Here is a 19,256-nt window from a genome sequence, read left to right on the forward strand (position 1 = left end):
ATTTAGGGGCCACTCTTTATTTATTTATTTTCTGAGGACCTGCATTTGCAATTAGATTTTCTTTTTTTGTTGAACGATCCCCAATGTGCAAATTCTAGGAGTTGCCTGTTTTAAATGAGTATTTATATAAGCCATTTCAATTAATATATTTAAGTATAAAGGTAAAGTTTGGGGCACAATTTGTCCAGGTGAAATATGTAGGCTATTTATGGTGGGTAAATCTATAATACTTAAGTGATCACATTGTAAATGTTTCTACTGTAACTCAATTTATTGTCAAAGCAATTGAAATGATTAACACTGTTCTGACTAATGTTTATGGTGTTTTCTGAAACTAATTCAATATAATCAAGACTACAAAATAAACTGCTTGTAAGTTGCATTTGTGTGATTTGTCCCTTAATTTTTTGATTAAACACAACTAGTCTGACTTTCAAACAATACCCATGAGAAGTTAAATTTTTTTTTTAATTTCATTCAGTTTTATTTAGTAAATCAAGAACTGCATAAGCAACGTAGACTAACTCGACTAAACTTAACCCGTTCTGTTCAGTGAATCAAAAACCCTGAGCATAAACTACTTCAGTGTTTGTATTGATGGTAAATTTGGTGATTTTTTTTTTTTTTTTTTTTTTTATTACAATTTATAATAAAACTAGCTGCATATTCAAAATATGATAGTAGACCTAAAGTACGATTACGATAGGTTATTAAATTTAAAGCAGCTTCATGATTATTATATAAAGCCAATTGTACGCATTTGCATTGTACATATGCTTTATAAAGCATTTTTTCCCCTTGTTTTTTCATTGGATATAAACTCCCTGCCCCCCCCCCCCCCCCAGAAAACCCCCAAATTCGCCATCTTGAAGGCATTCTGTCGTTTTAATAATACGATCTTCACAATAGGACAAGAGCGCATCATAATACTTCACTGAACTGAATCCATCCGAGCCATTTCTGAATCAACAATCAACTCATTTTAATGAAACTGGTGAACTTGCAGTTCAATCTTATCTGAACTGCTCATATATGAGTGAGTGAGAAAGATAGAGAGAGGTTATGGTCAATTTACTGAGGTGCGCAGATAATGCCACATTTATACCATGTTCTCAGTACAACAAATGAGAATTGACTTTATTATAACTCAGTCACAGCATTGGAAACTCTAAATCAACAAGAAAACATCTGTGACACACAAAGGAGGAGGACATCTAATATTTATATACCTTCCAGGCACTTAAAGATATTCTTTATTATATGGTAAAAAGCAGATGTACAAATCAGGGCATCTATTTCACACCATTTCTACTTTTACAGCTCATGAATTGTTTACTAACAGTAAATCATCATGTCGAACACCTGCTTGCATACACAGGAAGGGCATATCCCTTGACTGTGCTTTACCTGCTCTCTTTCAGAACAAGAGACAACCAAAAACATGACAAACGACTTGGAAATATTGCTAACGAACAAAAATAAAAATGATTAAAAACAGTATAAAATTGGAAATATAGCGAGAGGAGAGATTATGACATGAAGAAAGCCATATATATGTGACAAGACAGCTACATCAATGCAGTGATCACTATGAAAAGGCCTCGGGAGTGCAAGCCTTTCTTATAATTGTTGCTCCGCTAGTGTTTGACTGGCCTTTTGCATGAAATGAATGAAGCTGTGAGGAAACTTAAACCCAGACGTTTGATTTAAGGTGTATTCGTGAACTTCGCTTCCTTGACCTGTCTGTGGTGTATTCAAGTACAAAACCGGAGCCATTCGTTGACGGAATGAACTGTGGTACTTCAGCCAAACAAAGAACAAAAAGGCTGAGAGTTACATTACATTTCCTATCAAGCAATAGTCAGTTCATACACAGGCTGATGTGAATTGCCAAGCAAAAAAACAAAAAAAATATATTATCACACATTAGAACATTTTATTCTTCGAGCATTTCTGGAAAGAAGACTTGCAAGGAAGCAGGGACGTGTATCTTTAAAGAACTGACGAAAAACCGATGCTTGCTTTTCAGTCTTTTGAAATGTGAAATGGTTTATTTTCTCTCAACTCAAGACCTATTTCAGGTAGCAGAAGTTAATAGAACATTTACTGCTGATTATGCACATACAACCCAAACAGGACCTTTTCATGTAACCACGACAAGGATCATCAAGCCTGTGTGTTCAGAAGAAGTGGCTCCTTATTCAAAGATGCATGGAGTTCGAGATAACTGTAGAATTATACCAGGATCTTGATTTAGATTAGAGTCAAGGCCTATTTAAGTACAGACCCTTTAAAAAACACCTCCTTCAATGCGTTCGTTTTTGTTCTTGTGTGAACTTTATGATCTAAGTGCATTAACTACAAGAAGCCTCACAGTGAATTGCAATCATGTAGCAACTATTGGCCATTTGAAGTAGACAGGGCAACACCTTTGTGAAGGTCAGACACAAAACTGTGACAATGAGACGGAGCCATCCCTTTCCAAGTATCGTCATTATCAGCATCATCATCTCCTTCAAAATTTGTATTTCCATCATCACCATCACCAATATTAGTCCGAATCAACCAAGCTTGGGGCCAGCCGTCCGAGTCCAATGCCATGAGCACAAAGTTGAGTCCCTTTCTCTTTACTCTGGATATTCATTTGGTGAAAGCGGCCACCACCGCCCACAGCAGCTCGTTGGCTCCTGACTTGGCAGCTTCAGCCTCGGGCTCGAGATCCAGAAGCATCCGCACCCTCTTCATGGCCAGATCGTACTGGTCGTCCAGCAGAGGAGCGAAGGCGTTCTCTAGAACATCAGAGGAATGTGCCAGGAACAGCAGCGCCAGAACACGCTTATCCATCCGTTGGGGATCGTTGACCCATTTCTCCAGGACGGCCTCCTGGACCTTGCGCACCAGCCGCTGCTTGATGGTGTTGTTGGTGAGCGGGTGGGTGGTCATGTCAAAAAGCAGGAAGTTTTGCTTCTCTGTGGTGAGGACACCCTTCTCCACCAAGTTCTTAGCCAAACGCTCTCTCACGTTTCGCAACTGGTAATGCAGCTTCAACGGATTCCAGGTTTCACCTACAGAATGTAAAAATGGCTCTTGAAATGACTAGGAACAATTGAACTGACCCATTTGTAGTATTTTCTTTTTTTTTTTTTTTTTTACATGTGTAGCAATCTTAAATCTTACAAAATCAATGTCTTATTTTAGTTTCCAATAATAATAAAAAAAAAACTAAGGGTGCTTTCACACCTGGCCCATTGATTTGGAACCTGGCCCATTTCCCCCTTTAGCTCATTTCGTTTGGGCATATGTGAACATGGCAATCGTGCTCAGATCTGCGCCAAAACAACTGATCCGAGATCACCTGAATAAGGTGGTCTCAGCTCGATTAAGAACGAACTCTGGAGTGGTTCAGTTGTAGTGAGAAAGCAATCCAATCCAATTGACCAATGAACAGGGCTATAGCCAATGTATGATGGGTAATTACGTAAGTTCCATAAAAAGCAGTGCACAGTCCCGGTGTCCCAATGTGCATACTATTCACCCTATCTGCCCTAAATAGTAATGAAAATTACTAATATCACATATTGTAGAATTTAGGATGGATAGTATGCACATTGGGATGCAGGCGATATCTGTGGGTGAGCACGTCTTCGCCATTAAAAATCAAAGCACGCCTTTTCATTTTTATAATAAATTAATTAATATAATGACAGCTACGAAAAAAACAAAAAAAACACAAAACAACAACAAGCCCTCTAAGCTGTTGTCGTTCCATCCTGACAGATGACAGCTAGTGGAATTTTGGAAAATAAACTGTGGAACTTTGACCAATGAAAGGAAAGTTTACTCGCACGTGACTTGCATTAACAATTTTGGTCCGTTTAGAAACTTTGCCATGTGAAACCGAACCGCACCAAGGATAAAAAGCAACATTGTAATAATTTCAATCCCTGTTTTGGTACAAAGCAATCGATCTACAGATGTGGAAGCACCCTTAAATTCTACATGACATCAAAATCACTTTGAGGCATTCTTTCAATTTGGGCGATGCCACAAATTTCTCCTATTTTTTCAGCACTTCAACCATTTGAACCAATGAAGTGCAGCACTCGGTTTGTGAAAAAAAAAAAACTCAAATTTTCTCTGCAGAAAATTAAGATTTGACAATTACTTAAAAACCTTAAATAGGCAAGCCTATTTTGAGCTCTGAGGATGTTAATCTCTGCATTTGTTGAAACCATCAGCAAACATTATTTCAACTTATTTTTAAAATAATCATGTAACAACACAATTTGTGGTGAAAAACTATAACTTGTGATTCTGTATATAAAATCCCACCAATCAGAATTGGAGTGAGAAAATTGCTCCAAAAGAGCTCGAAAAGGAATGTCCAATCCCATGAAGCACTGCAAATGATGTAACAGAGACAGTCTTGAATAGTATTTTTGTATTGTCTTTTTTATAAATACAGACAACAACTTTAAAGGGGAGGTGTAATGCTATTTCATGCATCCTGACTTATTTTCACCGTTAAAGAATTGGATTCTCATGCTAAACATGGCCAAAGTTTCAAAAAACAAGTTGGACGTATATGACGGAGTATTTCTGTGTAAAATGCACTCCTTCAGGATTCATATAGTATAGTATATATTTATTTAATGCTAAGTCAGCATCTAAGGCTATTTTCATGGCAAAGAAAATGCAAAAAATACGATACAAATACAATAAAAAACAGCAAATAAGCAAGTTATATTTTCTGCATTCATTAAAAGCTGGACAGTCCAATAAAATGTCTGACAGAGGGGAATCTTGATGAACATGCATGGTGTAGGGTCCTTACCTTTAAGCAAAATGCATGAGTCTGTCTTGTATGAACTATGCAACATCTAGTAAAATGTCCGGATGGATTTCATGTAATTTATTATTTGTACATGTATCCCACTTTCTTGCCACGTATTAATATATAACAATTAGTGGTTCAACGGATCACAAATATCATGGTTTGGACCACATTATGGTTTTTGACCCATGGATCTAATCATTTTCACAAGTAAAGATAAAAGATTTCCATTTCACTTGCTTTCTATTTATTACATAGGGCAAAGTAATGATTTGATACATCAGCAAATACTACTAGATTAACTAAGAATGTTTAAACATGATTAAAGAGACAAGAGAACAGCAGTAAAAAGAAGAACAAATACACAGCATATATAAATACAACACAATATGTTACAAATAAAATATGGTTGGTAGTATTTAAATACAGAAATGTAATTAGGGGAAATAACACTGTGTTCACTGTATGAATTAAATATAGATTTTTATCACAGCTGTTTTGTTGTTTGAAGATCATTAATGACAGCTGCATTATTTATAGGCCGCTGTCCCTTTAAGACCTGATGCATGGACACAATCTAATGATACATCCCTTTCCTTTCTGAGCTGTTTTCATTCACTTGAGACATAACTGACTGCGTTTAAATGAATGACTGTCGAGATGGCTATTGTCATAATTTTATGTGTCTGTTCAAAGGATTCAGACAAGGATTCAGTTCTGTTCACATGCCGTCTGAAACGTATGTGTGCACTTCGTGTGTGTGTGTGGCTGTGCGCCTCGAGTACTGCGCGCGAGTAACAAATCGAGATCCTTTTCACCTTTTGTCCCAGGAATTGTTAAAAATTCTTGGGTAAATACGAACAAATGATAAACTTATAACTCCATTATGGTTACATTTTGCAATTAATCCATGGATTGGGGCTTGGTCCGTACGGATCAACTATGATCCGTTTAACCACTTATAAAGATTAATAACAGGTCTGGTCTCTGAGGGAGGAATTTGACATTTGTTTACTTCCTGCCTTCTTTGGAGCTCCCTTCAGGGTTCGTATAAGTTTCAAAAAGTTTTGTGTTTTTTTTGTATGACATCATAAAGGGCGGAATTCCTCGTATGGGCACTTCTCCTCAAAAAAAAAATACATTTTTAGTTGTGAGAGAAAGAACCCAGCATTAAAGGAAACACTGGATGCAGTTTGTTTCACTGAGGCAGCAACGAGTTGTGCAAGTATGTGTTGGTTCTCTGCATTTCTTGCAGATGATCACTATGCAAAAGATTTGCATGCTCATGATTTTTTAGCTACGTTCTCGACGCCTGCAGGAGCACAACTGTTTTCAGAGAGAAGCATTAACTCAAACCTGTAATACCTTCATTCATCTTTGGAACACAAATTAAGATATTTATATATTTCTTTACATTACACCATTTTGGGGAGTCATCATCAACGTAATAAGCATTGATTACATCCAGCATGCGCACGCTTTCACTGAACGTAATCAGCGTTGTTTACATTTAAGTGCATGATGAATGTAAATAATGCTCATTACGTTGATTACGTTCTGAGGTATTCTCCAAAATGACGGAAGGTAACTTAGGGAGAAGAATTGCTTAATAAATTATGTTATTATTGTTTTCTTTGCGCACAAAAAAAGTATTCTCGTAGCTTCATAAGATTAGGATTGAACCCCTGATGTCACATGGACTATTTCACCAATGTCCTTGCTATGTTTCTGTGCGTCGATCGTGATAATATCACTGCTGTCTATTGAGGGCCAGAGAGCTCTCGGATTCCATCAAAAATATCTTAATTTATGTTCTTAAGATGAACAAAGGTCTTACAGGTTTGGAAAGACTTAAGGGGGAGTAATTAATGACAACATTTTCATTTTTGGGAGAACTATCCATTTAACATGAGATTAGCTGAAATTGTGTGTTATGTCCCCTTTTAAATAAATAGGATTCATATTTCTTCATTGGTTTGAATTTTATTATGCCATTCGCAATGCTTCGTGGGATTTGTAGTCCTAAAGCCTAAAGAAACTCAGAAAGCCATTAAGAACACAGGCTTTTACATTTGTCTTTACAGATTTGTAAATACTTTGCTTCAAATTAGTGTTCGCAATGCAATTCCCCTTTTATCTGATCGGTTTGGGTCCATGGCCTATAAGGCTTTATTGAACACTTTACTGAAACCCCAATAGCTGTTATTTCACTCTAAAAAGCATCTCAGAAGTAGAATTGGTTGCGAACAGTGTTTCGTGTACTTAGAAAGTTTTTAAGTGCAAAAATTCAAGTTCTGTCATTATTCACAAGCTCCAAAACTTTGTGACTTCCTGCATGACACAAAGTTGATATTCTGAATGTTTCAAAAGTTTTAAGTAGAACAAAAAAGTCAGCAGGGTGTAAACAGAAAACCATAGACCTATCTTCTTTGTTTCACAGAGGAAAGTCTGTCATACAGGTTTGGAACTGTGAACTTTCCCTTGAATAGATAACTTGTCTTCTTGTACATATATGTTGTATCATATGTTCACAACTCACCACTTAACAACTCAATCCAGCTCTGGACTGTCTCAGGAGGCTGAGTCTCTTTAACATGTTTCAATGCCTCGTCTAGCAACATATCTCCAGTGGGGGCATCAGATTTACATATAACCTGAAGAACAAACAGGTTGAAAGAGTAAAAAAAACGTGAAGCGTTTTAAAAAACAGCTGCAAAAAAAAAAAAAAAAAAAAAAAAAATCAATCACACACAAACCTACCTTTCTGGTTAGCAGGCTTTTCCTCCTCATTCCAGTAGCCTCCAGTTGCAGGCGGCCTCTTATGGCCAGTTCAATCAGCATACACCCTCTCAGTCCAGACGATATGCAATCATTCCAGAATGATGTGTAACCCTGAGCAACAAAAATGTCAATCAATTATTATTCTAAGAATAACACCAGCAGGTATCACATAAGATACCCTGCTATTATCATTAGCATGGATATGAAAAAAAAAACAATATCATGCTTGAATAAACCAACAAATGTCTAGAACTTCATACACTTAAACTTAGAGTCAATGCCACTTATGTTCTTGACTGCGTTCATTTTGTGTGACAGTACGAAATAACTGTCCAAACATTTACAAGCTAGTTTGTTTGCAACTGTTATTATAGGGCTAAGTTGTAAAGAGTTGCACAATTCACAACCATGACAGAACACTTAACGTTCCTTAAACAGCTCTAGAGACTTTCCTTGCAGCCATATGTTACTATAAAACTCGACTGCCACCCTTCTAGAAGGCTAAATGGTGAAGGTCTCCAGGACCAGCTGCTCTTAAGACACTTAATCTCTGTCGTGTTTCAGGATTTATCTAACGTAAGTTAGTCCTTACTAGCCGCTTCCTGGCGACCATTGGACTAAAGCCACATAAATCTCGTCAAACCTCTCTATCCTTGAGTCCGAGCAGCAACACCTCCTCCATTAAAGTCAGACGCGTTTCTTTAGCGTCTCCCTGGTCGTCGTCGTCCTCTTCTCCGCGGCGGGACTCGTGCTCATCCTCGCCGGAGCTTCTGTCCTTCTCCGCGGCGGCGGCGCTACGTGAGGCCTCGGTCCGTCTCTGCACCAGGCCCGAGTTTCTCTGCGTTAGGGAAGCCATTGTTAGCACAAACCTAAAACACCACCGTGTTTAACAGTCTTTTAATTATACATCAGCCAGAGCCGATGATGTCTGTATTCGCGCTCTTCCGTGCCCTTATAACTGTTTCATTAATACACTTTCCGTTGACGTGGATGTTTACATGCATCCGGGACGTTCCTCTTCTTCCTTATTCAATATGGCGGACATTGATGACGTAATGACGCATGATATGTGACGTCGCCGTGATCGTTTAAGCGAGAACGCCCGCGTTTCCTATTTCTGTGGGTGACAGGTTTATATTAACAGAGTGGATAAATCTGGTTTAAACTACAACGTCCTGTAAATAAATGTAGCTATAGAAATTAATACATTATTATGTGGAAACCTCAGCTGGTGTAAACCTAACTCTCTCTGAAACCGTTTTAGATACGTTATTTTTAAAACCAAAAACTAACATAAACTTTGCATGAAGTTTTGTTTCATTAACAACCTAAAGCTTATGTATTATTATCATTATTATTATTATTATTATTATTATTATTATTATTATTATAGTCATAGTAAAACAAGAACGTTGTACTTATTTAGTTATTTAGTGTGTGTGTGTGTGTGTGTGTGAGAGAGAGAGAGGGAGAGAGAGAGAGAGAGAGAGAGAGAACTTTCACATAGTCATTAGCATATATGATCAGATATGTTATGAATCCACAGAAAGTTTCAAAACAGGGCTAAACAATGTGCTTACGGTCATAAATCTATGGATATGTTACTGAAAATACCTTTAAATATTTAAATCTATTCGGTTTCAAGAAATGAAACAGATATGCAGTTGAAAATGAGACCAAAAATCTCACATAAATAAATAAGTTTCAAAATATACAATTTACACCATTTATTTTACAATTGATTCTATTTAATTTCAAGAAATGTAATGAATGAATGAATGTGTTTATTAATAATAACAAAAAAGCCTATTGCTAATACAGCACTGTCAATATCACTGCAAGGAACACCTTCGTTAAAACACTTTAGTGCACAGAACTTGAGCAGATTTTCAATTGTTGCATAATTCAGATTCTATAAAAAAATGCTTAGGTGTTTTGAGTACCATCAGTTTACTTTAAAGAATCGTTGGTACCCTGATATATAATTATACAAGCAAGAATTCTCTATGTTATTTATTTGTTTTTATGTAGAATACAGTTATCAGTGTTCCACATGTTACCTGCAGTGGGCGTGTCCCAGTGTTAGTGGGCGGGGACTCCGCTGTGTCTATTATTCTCAGTAATACTCAAGTTCATCATTGAGCAGCTGATTGGCGCTCCTGCACTATGCGTCACATCAAATAAATAAAGAGGAGTGAGTGAGTTTTTGAGACAGACTAACATTAGTAACCCTGTAGATCGATAGTGTCTTTCTTTCTCTTTAGTGTTTAATATCAAAGAAAACGGCCTTCTGACATGGCAGATCCTCAGAACAGTAAGTTATCATCGATCAAAAGTTGAACTTAGGTATAGCATTAGATGAGATGCTTGAGTAACTAGTATCTTCGTTAAATGTCACTACAATTGATAGATCAGGCATATAAATATTGTAATGTGTGTTCTCAAAGATGGTAAGCTGGGTTCCTACTGCGTGGGCTGTGGGCATCAGATCCGGGATCGCTTCATCCTGCGGGTTTTCCCAGATCTGGAGTGGCACGCGCAGTGTCTGAAGTGCGCGGAGTGCCAACAGTCTCTGGATGAGTCCTGCACCTGCTTCTTCAGAGACGGCAAGACCTTCTGTAAAGACCACTACAGCAGGTGCGTGCTGCTTTGCTTCTCAAAAGTAAGTTACAATAAATCGAAAGGGATAATAACAAAAAAATATTTTTTTTTATTGTTTAGTTTAACACTTATAATAGACTACTCCGACATCCACCAAAAACCACAGGTGGGAAAGAGAGAGCCACATGATGAATCAAAGCTTTTCCTGACTGTGTCATCCACAAATACATCATTACACTCTTAAAAATAAAGGCTACAAACACAGCAATGCCATAGAAGAACCAGTTCTAGTTCCCAAAAAGAACATTTCAGTGAACAGATATATATATATTTTTTTCTTAGTGTGGAGAACATTTTTTCCCTTTGGAATTATAAGGTTCTATCTGACATTTTTGTCAAAATTGAGTTATTCACATATTCTTATTCTGTGTTAACATATTTACATTATGTGATATATTTTTTAATGTGTATATTATGGGACTTTTTATTTTAAAAAACAATAAGGTTCTATCTACACAGTCAAATGGAACACAACAACTTTGAAGCTCAATATTTCAAAACCTTATAATCCCAAGGGGACGATTTTAATAATCTAAAAAACCTTTATCCACTGTAAAGAACCTTTTGTGGAATGAAAAGGTTCCATGGATGGGAAATGTTCTCTGTGGAACCATTGATGCCAATAAAGAACCTTTATTTTTAAAAGTGTACGGTAACACACATGACACTAAAATAAGGCAATAAACGTTAATTTAACAACATAAGATGTAACATATGAAGAAACATTTCAGTGAAAAACCAAATCAATATGAGCTTTTACTGAGAATTCGGGGAAAGAAAGTAATATGTTCTTTTTCACTCCCATTTAACAGTATTTTACTGTCTATTAGATTTAGATTATCATTTTTTTTGTCTGTTTGTATGTTTTTTCATTGACAGTCATTTGCTCTAGAATTAGGATTATTATTATTAATTTATATTTCATTGTATTTTTTTAAATAGACATTGTATTATTAAGTGCAGTTTTCGTCCATTCAAAAAATGTAGTTTGTGATCTATATAAAATACCTCTTGGCTCTTTTCTTCTTTATATTTTCTGTCAGATTATGCACCAGTAAATGTGCAAAATGCCACAAAGCCCTCATCAGCAAGGAGTATGTCATGCGAACACGAGCGAATATTTATCACGTCCAGTGTTTTCGATGCGAGGGCTGCAATCGTCCGCTAGTCCCTGGAGATGAGTATGTTCTGCGGGACGGTCAGCTGCTCTGTACAAACCACCATGAGCTTTTCAACAAATTCACTGGTACTTCAGATAACCAACAGAAAGAGACTGTTGATCCATCCGGTAAGTGGAGTTCATAAGTACTAACACTTATGAACAATATCGAATCGCTGTTGAATTTTGTTTTGATAGTGATAATGTTTCAATGTCTTATTTTTAGCATTTGTGAAGTCAAATTTATTAACATTTTATAACCATTTGCTGTGTAAATGAGCAAAAGGTTTTGAGGTAAAAGTTCTCATTATGTATCTGACAGAGGGCATCAGATCCACACCGTCCTGGTCGTCGATGCCGAGGAGGTCAGAGAGATCCACGCGTGTGAGGACGGTGCTCAGCGAGTCCCAGCTACACATGCTGCAGACCTGTTACAGCGCTAATCCCAGACCGGACGCCCTCATGAAGGAGCAGCTGGTGGAAATGACGGGCCTCAGTCCTCGGGTCATCCGCGTCTGGTTCCAGAACAAGCGATGCAAAGATAAGAAGAGAGGTCTGATGATAAGAAACACACAGAAGCAGCTTGAATGCTGTCTGGTAAGTGGGCTGTTACTTACCCATAGTAACATTTACTTTTATGGAACTTTAACTTTTAACAATTAACTTTTTATTTGAAAGGAATTACATTCTTCAATACCACGACTTAGGTGCCCTTGAGCAAGGCATCGAACCCCCAACTGCTCCCCGGGCGCCGCAGCATAAATGGCTGCCCACTGCTCCGGGTGTGTGCTCACAGTGTGTGTGTGTGTGTTCACTGCTCTGTGTGTGTGCATTTCGGATGGGTTAAATGCAGAGCACAAATTCTGAGTATGGGTCACCATACTTGGCTGAATGTCACTTCACTTCACTTCTATCATGCATTTCCTCATATTAACTGTCCGTGGCAGCATTTCATATGCGTCTGCAAGTTTTCTTAATGGTGTAATATACTGATGTGGCTTATTAAAACATTTTTTTGTCCAAATGTTTTTAAAAAGAAATCTCTTATGCTCATCAAGGCTGCATTTACTTGATCAAAAATACAGTAACATTTTTAATATTGTTCAATATTATTACAATATAAATGAACGTTTTTTTTTTTTTTTTTTTTTATATAATTTAAAATGTATCTAATGTATTCCTGTGAAGATCAAAACGAATCAATTTTAATGTTACAACAGATTTTAGTTTCAAATTAACTTTCTATTCATCAAACAATCCTGAAAAATTAAATCTATCACTGTTTCCACAAAAATATGAAGCACCACAACTGTTTTATAAACGCTGATAATAATAAGAAATGTTCCTTGAGCAGCAAATTAACATGTTAGAAGACTGGAGTAATGATGCTAAAAATTCAGCTTATTTTTTTTATTAAATCATAGAAGTGAGTATAGGAGACTTGTTTTAAAAACATAAAAAAATCTTTATCTTTTCAAATTTTAACAAATGCATTGCATGGATGCATTTGATTTCTTATTGTACTGATGACAAAAGCAATAATAAATCCTGGACCAGAGAGCTCCTCTACACTCTAGCAGTGTCTATGGCTTGGTTAAATTGCATTAGAGAACTCAAGTGTTTCATTCCCAGAAGGTTTCAGAGGATCCGCTACTGCTGTCCAGTCCAGAGCTGGACAGTGACAGTGACTGGATAAACCCACCCTGGAAACTACTGACAGACTTCATTCTGCAGAAGGATGCCGAACACAGATCATACCAGCGATTGGTAAAAATGAAGATATACAAAAGATGGCTTACTAACACAATTTTGTACTGTTGTTCACTTGATTGATTTGGTTTTCAGCTTTCTTTATCAAAGGAAGGTCCCTGTTCCACTGGAAGTGAAGTTGTGTCAATATCAGCTCAGCTAGCAGACACACCCAGCAGCCTCACAGCAAGTCCTGCAGACATCAGTGAGTAAACTCAGCCTCTCCCTCCACTGACACAGACGGTGCTGGACAGTTAACTGGGAAAATAATGAAGGTCTCCTTTATATTACACTGCCTTATAAAAGTTTGGGGTCTGTAGGAATTTTTTATTTATTTATTTTTTGTTGTTGAGAGAAGAATCTTAGGCTCATAAAGGCTGCATTAATACAGTAAAAGCAGTGATATTGTGAAATATTATTACAGTTTTAAAATAACTGTTTTCTAATTGAATCTATTTTAAAATGTAATTTATTCCTGTGATTAAAGATGCATTTTCAGCGTCATTACTCCAGTCTTCAGTGTCACATGATCCTTCAGGATTCATTCTAATATGATGATTTGTTGTATTTACTGTATAACATTATAAATGTGTTTAATGTCACTTTTGGTAAATTTAATGTGTCCTTAAAGAATATTATTAAAGTATTAATTTCTATAAAATAAAAAAAAAAAAATATATATATATATATATATATATATATATATATTACTAATTCAAAACTTTTGAGTAGTAGTATATATTATTAGAATAATAGTCAATTATTGTGTTTAAAGTTCATAATCTCAGGATTTAGAGTTTGACAATGTATTAGTGCTCTGACTAGTATTATTTGACTATGTATTTTTCAGCTAGAATGAATTGTTATTGTATTTTATTCCTCAGTATATGTAATTATAAATGGTTTTATGAAGCTGTGTGCATCGTTTTGTTCATTTGTTCAGTTTCTGACTTACCTGAATTCATGTATATTGTTTTCGTAGAAAGTTTAACTGTTAAATTATTGTATTTATTTCTTCAAATATTATGTAATAATTTTGTAAATAAACTGGTGCTGTGTTGTTCATGTGCCATTATAGTCTAATAAATACATTTACAAATATTATTTTGGTGATTATCAAGCAGTTTTTTAACTATTTTGATTTCTCTGACCAAAATCAAATTCATTGATCAGCCCAAAAAGTTTTGGAAAAACATATTATTTATTTTAAAAAAAATGTTAACCAAACTTTAGGACATTTTAGGACAAAGTGTAAAAAACATTTTTTTTTCAATATTTCAAATAGAACAAAGATCAATGCAGTACAATTTACAAAAAAGTAGTATTTACTTAAGATTGAATTGATTGCCAATGTATTATTTGTAAAATTTATGAAACGTACTGCATATTCTGTAGAAATAATAAGAAAGTGGCTGTTATCTGTATGCCCTATGTTTTGTCCTTAAGCAAGAAGGATTTCCATTTTTAATACTGTTCCTTAAAGGAAAAGAGAAGCAGATGTGCTGTTCTGAAGCTCATATTGATCTGTGAAGTACCTCTCTTATGCAGGACCTGTGTTTTGAACTGAATCATGTGCCGCATAATCAAATCACTGTTTCCCCCATTTCTCTGCTGTTAAGCATGTGAGTGAACTGAAAAGATCTTGTTTGGAGATGGTGCTTTATAGCATTGGTCTGGGCTCTCAACCTTTTGTGCTCCAGATCAAATAATGAAAGAGGTGCTGCACTTCAACGGGGCAATTCATCCACACAGAAAGAGATGAATTAATGGATCAAATCTCTGCTTTTTGCTCTCAGAGCTTTCATCTTTGCCCCTACCTATTTATTGTCAAGTTACAAAACAGAGTGAGAAATATCAAGCCTCAAGCGTAATTGTCTACGTCTTTGAGAAGGTTTTATTAAAATGCTAATTTTGTGAATGTGCCGCAACAAGGAAAGTACATCTAAGTGGTTGCATGAGACAGAAACATCAACCATTTTTATTTTACTATTGATCTATTCTTTTATGAATTTTAAATAATTTTAAGAATTACATTTTGTTGTGTTTTGTGCTTTGTTGTGATTGAAGTTTTTATTTGTGGTGTTTTGTTTCTTTTAGTGTTTTTTTGTGTCTCTTGTTTTTGGTATTTTGTTTTGTTTTATGTTTTGTTTGGTGGTGTTTAGTCTTTTGTTGTGTTGTTTTGGTGTTTTGTTTTGTTGTGATTGAAGTTTAGTGGTGTTTTGTGTTTTGTTGTTTGTTGCAGGGCTGCTGGTTTAATGCATTAATTAATTAGTTATGAAAAAATAAGGTGATTAAAATATTTTAACAGTTAATGCACTGGCCCCGCCCTCAGGCCATCATCTTACATTTCTCACAGTTGAAAGTTGACAAATATGACACAAGGCAACAACTACATAAATATATCATACCAGTACTGTTTGTCCCGAATATAACGAGTACAAATGTGAATGTATACTACAGTTCATTAAATAAGTTAATACTGTGTTATATTTGGTTTTTATTACTTTTGCCATCAAAAACAAAACCTATATAGACATAGCAGATTTATTGTGTGTCTCTGAGCACATCTGCATTTTGAACAAACCATGTGAACCAGTGATTTAAAGGTCCATTCATTAAGAGAGCCATTTACTGAATTACTTAAAGAATCAAAGACATTTTCCTCCACCCAGCAGTTTTAGTTTATTAGTTTTTTTCAACTGCTTATACACATTTTCCAAAGTTTTCTTCTTTTTTTCAAAACTTAACAAACAAATTCAAGAATTGCACACACAAGATGCAAAATGTCTCACATCTCTTTCAAAACGAAACACCACAGTCAAAATATCACAAACATATTTCAAAAGCAAACATTTGTCTTACGTTGTAAACACCTTTACCATAATGTTATATTTTTGATTATGTCATATACACACTGTTATTCAAAACCTAAAGCTCTTCTTTTAAAAGCTCACATGTACATGATTGAATGTAATTGGGAGAGAGCTGTTGAATATATAAAGAAAAACAAAAGCAACATTTAAACCAAACTTTATTTATTTTTTTGCTCTTAGTGGTTGTAAACGTAGTATTAGTGTACACAGTTTGAAAAGAAAAGAAAACATAAAAAATATGTAGTGTTGTAGCATGTAGTGTAAAACAAACATACGGTGTGTGCTTGCATGTGGAGATGGTTGGGTGTATCTCTCCTCTGGCTGGGTCCGGCCAACATACGTCATCCACGTCACATGCTATATTCTCTCTTGATACCTTACCAAACTGTGACCAATGCAATGCACTGTAGAAAATGAATGCAAGGATACAACAGTGAAATATATTTGTTAGAGGTATAGGCCTATTGTTTGTTATGGTCAAAAATATATTATGTGTACATTAGAACATGTGTACATTACATTAGATTGTTACATACCGGTTCTCATTTCTAAAGGTTTGAATTATACCCGCCACAGTAAATCTACTCAAATTAGACTCTCAGTCCAACCTCTCTCATTGTTAAACCATGGTTTATCACATGATCGACTACTGCAGCCCTAATCTTATTTGAGACCACTCTTCTCGTTCCTTGTCCTCTTCCTTCCTACATAAAAGAAGGTATTTTAAAGATGGTAACAAAGCTGTTTTGTTTACCAGTGACTTGAACCATTGCATGAATAAAAAAAATTAAAAAAAAACTGAGACGTTTGTCAAATTATCTTCTTTTACCCACCTTTTTCCTCGACGCAGAAGTAAACCTATGGGTGAGACTTCCATTTCATTAGCCTCTTTTGGTAAATAACGAGGAGAATAACAATGTGTAGTAAACGGTAAAACTGTTTGCAGTATAAACCAGTGTTTTCTTAATTATGATAACAGATTAAAATAATGTGATAGGAAAAAATCTATTGTCAATATCAAGCAGCCAAACAAACTGTTTTGTATAGCTTAAAATAGCTGGATGCAAATGAGACCGGTTGTATTGTTTTGTTGTGTTTGATGTTTTATTTTGTGGTGTTTAGTTGTTGTGTTTGGTGTTTTGTGGTGTTTAGTTGTTGTGTTTGGGGTTTTATATTGTGGTGTTTAGTTGTTGTGTTTGGTGTTTTGTGGTGTTTAGTTGTGTTTGGTGTTTTGTGGTATTTAGTTGTGTTTGGTATTTTGTTTTGTGGTTTTTAGCTGCGTTTGGTGTTTTTTTTTGTGGTGTTTAGTTGTTGTGTTTGGTGTTTTATTTTGTGGTGTTTAGTTGTTGTGTTTGGTGTTTTGTGGTATTTAGTTGTGTTTGGGGTTTTGTTTTGCGGTTTTTAGTTGCGTTTGGTGTTTTGTTTTGTGGTGTTTAGTTGTTTTTATTTGGTGTTTAGTTGTTGTGTTTTGTGTTTGGTGTTTTGTTTTTGGTGTTTAGTTGTTGTGTTTGTGTTTTGCCTTGTGTTTAGTTGTGTTAATTGGTGTTTGGTGTTTTGTTTTGTGGTGTTTAGTTGTTGTGGTTTGTGTTTTGTGGTGTTTAGTTGTTGTGTTTTGTTTTGTGGTGTTTAGTTGTCGTGTTTAGTGTTTTGTTTTGGGGTGTTTAGTTGTTGTGTTTGGTGATTTGTTTTGTGGTGTTTAGTTGTGTTTGGTGTTTGATGTTTTGTTTTTTGGTGTTTAGTTGTGTTTGGTGTTTTGTTTTGTGGTGTTTAGTTGTTGTGTTTGGTGTTTGATGTTTTGTGGTGTTTAGTTGTTGTGTTTGGTGTTTTGTTTTGTGGTGTTTAGTTGTTGTGTTTGGTTTTTGTTGTTTTGTTTTTGTGGTGTTTAGTTGAGGTGTTTTGTGTTTGATGTTTTTTTTGTGGTGTTAAGTTGTTTTGTTTGATGTTTTGTGGTGTTTCACGAGTTCACCCTTACATATAATCTGAAGGCGAATAGTAGGCATATTTTGGCGTGCTGTCCTGGGGGAGGGGCCCGGGCCCGGAGCACAGCCCGAACCCAAATAACTCCCCCTATCCCCAATTTGGGATAAATAGATTAGAAGTGAGGAGTTGGGGTGGAGGAGGGATGCTGAAAAAACTGTCGTGAGACAGGAGGTAGGAAGACTGGATATATATATACACTTGTGTGCTATTTAAGATGATTAGCTAAATGAGATGCACCTGTGCCAAATTGGATGATTATCTGATCGTGCTTCTCCCGAACTTTGTTAATAAAATCACATTTAGTTGTTGTGTTTTGTTTAGTTGTGTTTAGTTGTTGTGTTTGATGTTTTTGGGGTTTAGTTGTGTCTGGTGTTTTGTTTTGTGGTGTTTAGTTGTGATTGGTGTTTGGTGTTTTGTTGTGTATGATGTTTTTTTGGGGGGTTTAGTTGCGTCTGGTGTTTGATGTTTTGTGGTGTTTAGTTGTTGTGTTTGGTGTTTTGTTTGGTGGTGTTTAATTGTTGTGGTTTGTGTTTTGTGGTGTTTAGTAATTGTGTTTTGTCTTGTGGTGTTTATTTGTGTTTGGTGTTTTGTTTTGTGGTGTTTAGTTGTTGTGTTTTGTGTTTCTATTTAGTTTTGTGGTGTTTAGTTGTCATGTTTAGTGTTTTGGGGTGTTTAGTTGTTGTGTTTGGTGTTTTGTTTTGTGGTGTTTAGTTGTGTTTGGTGTTTGATGTTTTGTTTTGTTTAGTTGTTGTTGTAGTAAGTTCGTGGGTGGAAAGGGAAGAGGACAAGGGGTCGGCTCGACTGCTGACAAGTTTATTAACAAAAATAAAGTGATCTTTTGTAACACCAATGGTGACTTTTACTCTGACATCGATACACACTATCGCAAAACACTTCCAGGTAAATACTTCTAGTTCAGGTGCACATCAGCAGTCCTTCTCTCTCAACTGCTCCTGTTTTTCCTGGCATTATATACTCTCTCCACGCCAATTACTGAAACAAGAGACAGGTGTTGATAATATCCGTCCAAACCACTCACTCACCGTTCGTCTCCTGATTCTCTCTCCTGCTGCAGACTTCGCTAAACCACGACCCCCTGCCAGAGTTGTGTTTGTCGTTTAGTTGTTGTGTTTGGTGTTTGATATTTTGTTTTGTGGTGTTTAATTGTTGTGTTTGATGTTTTGTGGTGTATAGTTGTGTTTGGTGTTTGATGTTTTGT

General features: G+C 35.9%; 2 protein-coding genes across 2 annotated transcripts; one reads left to right on the forward strand and one right to left on the reverse strand.

The window, feature by feature from the left end:
- Positions 1–1,109: 1,109 nt before the first annotated feature.
- golph3b (golgi phosphoprotein 3b) lies at positions 1,110–8,670 on the reverse strand. The gene is made up of 4 exons (XM_026274610.1): positions 8,259–8,670; positions 7,595–7,726; positions 7,374–7,488; positions 1,110–3,065 (listed from the first exon to the last, which is right to left on the reverse strand). The coding sequence occupies exons 1-4, from the start codon at positions 8,469–8,471 to the stop codon at positions 2,641–2,643; spliced, it is 885 nt and encodes a 294-aa protein (XP_026130395.1). The 5' UTR covers positions 8,472–8,670; the 3' UTR covers positions 1,110–2,640.
- Positions 8,671–9,841: 1,171 nt separating this feature from the next.
- Positions 9,842–13,435, forward strand: isl1b (ISL LIM homeobox 1b). The gene is made up of 6 exons (XM_026274606.1): positions 9,842–9,929; positions 10,063–10,252; positions 11,320–11,564; positions 11,758–12,032; positions 13,068–13,202; positions 13,281–13,435. Exons 1-6 carry the CDS (start codon positions 9,911–9,913, stop codon positions 13,395–13,397), a joined length of 981 nt encoding a protein of 326 aa, XP_026130391.1. The 5' UTR covers positions 9,842–9,910; the 3' UTR covers positions 13,398–13,435.
- The last annotated feature ends 5,821 nt before the right edge of the window (positions 13,436–19,256 follow it).

This window comes from Carassius auratus, chromosome 10 (genome assembly GCF_003368295.1).
Source record: "Carassius auratus strain Wakin chromosome 10, ASM336829v1, whole genome shotgun sequence".
Classification (NCBI taxonomy): domain Eukaryota; kingdom Metazoa; phylum Chordata; class Actinopteri; order Cypriniformes; family Cyprinidae; genus Carassius; species Carassius auratus.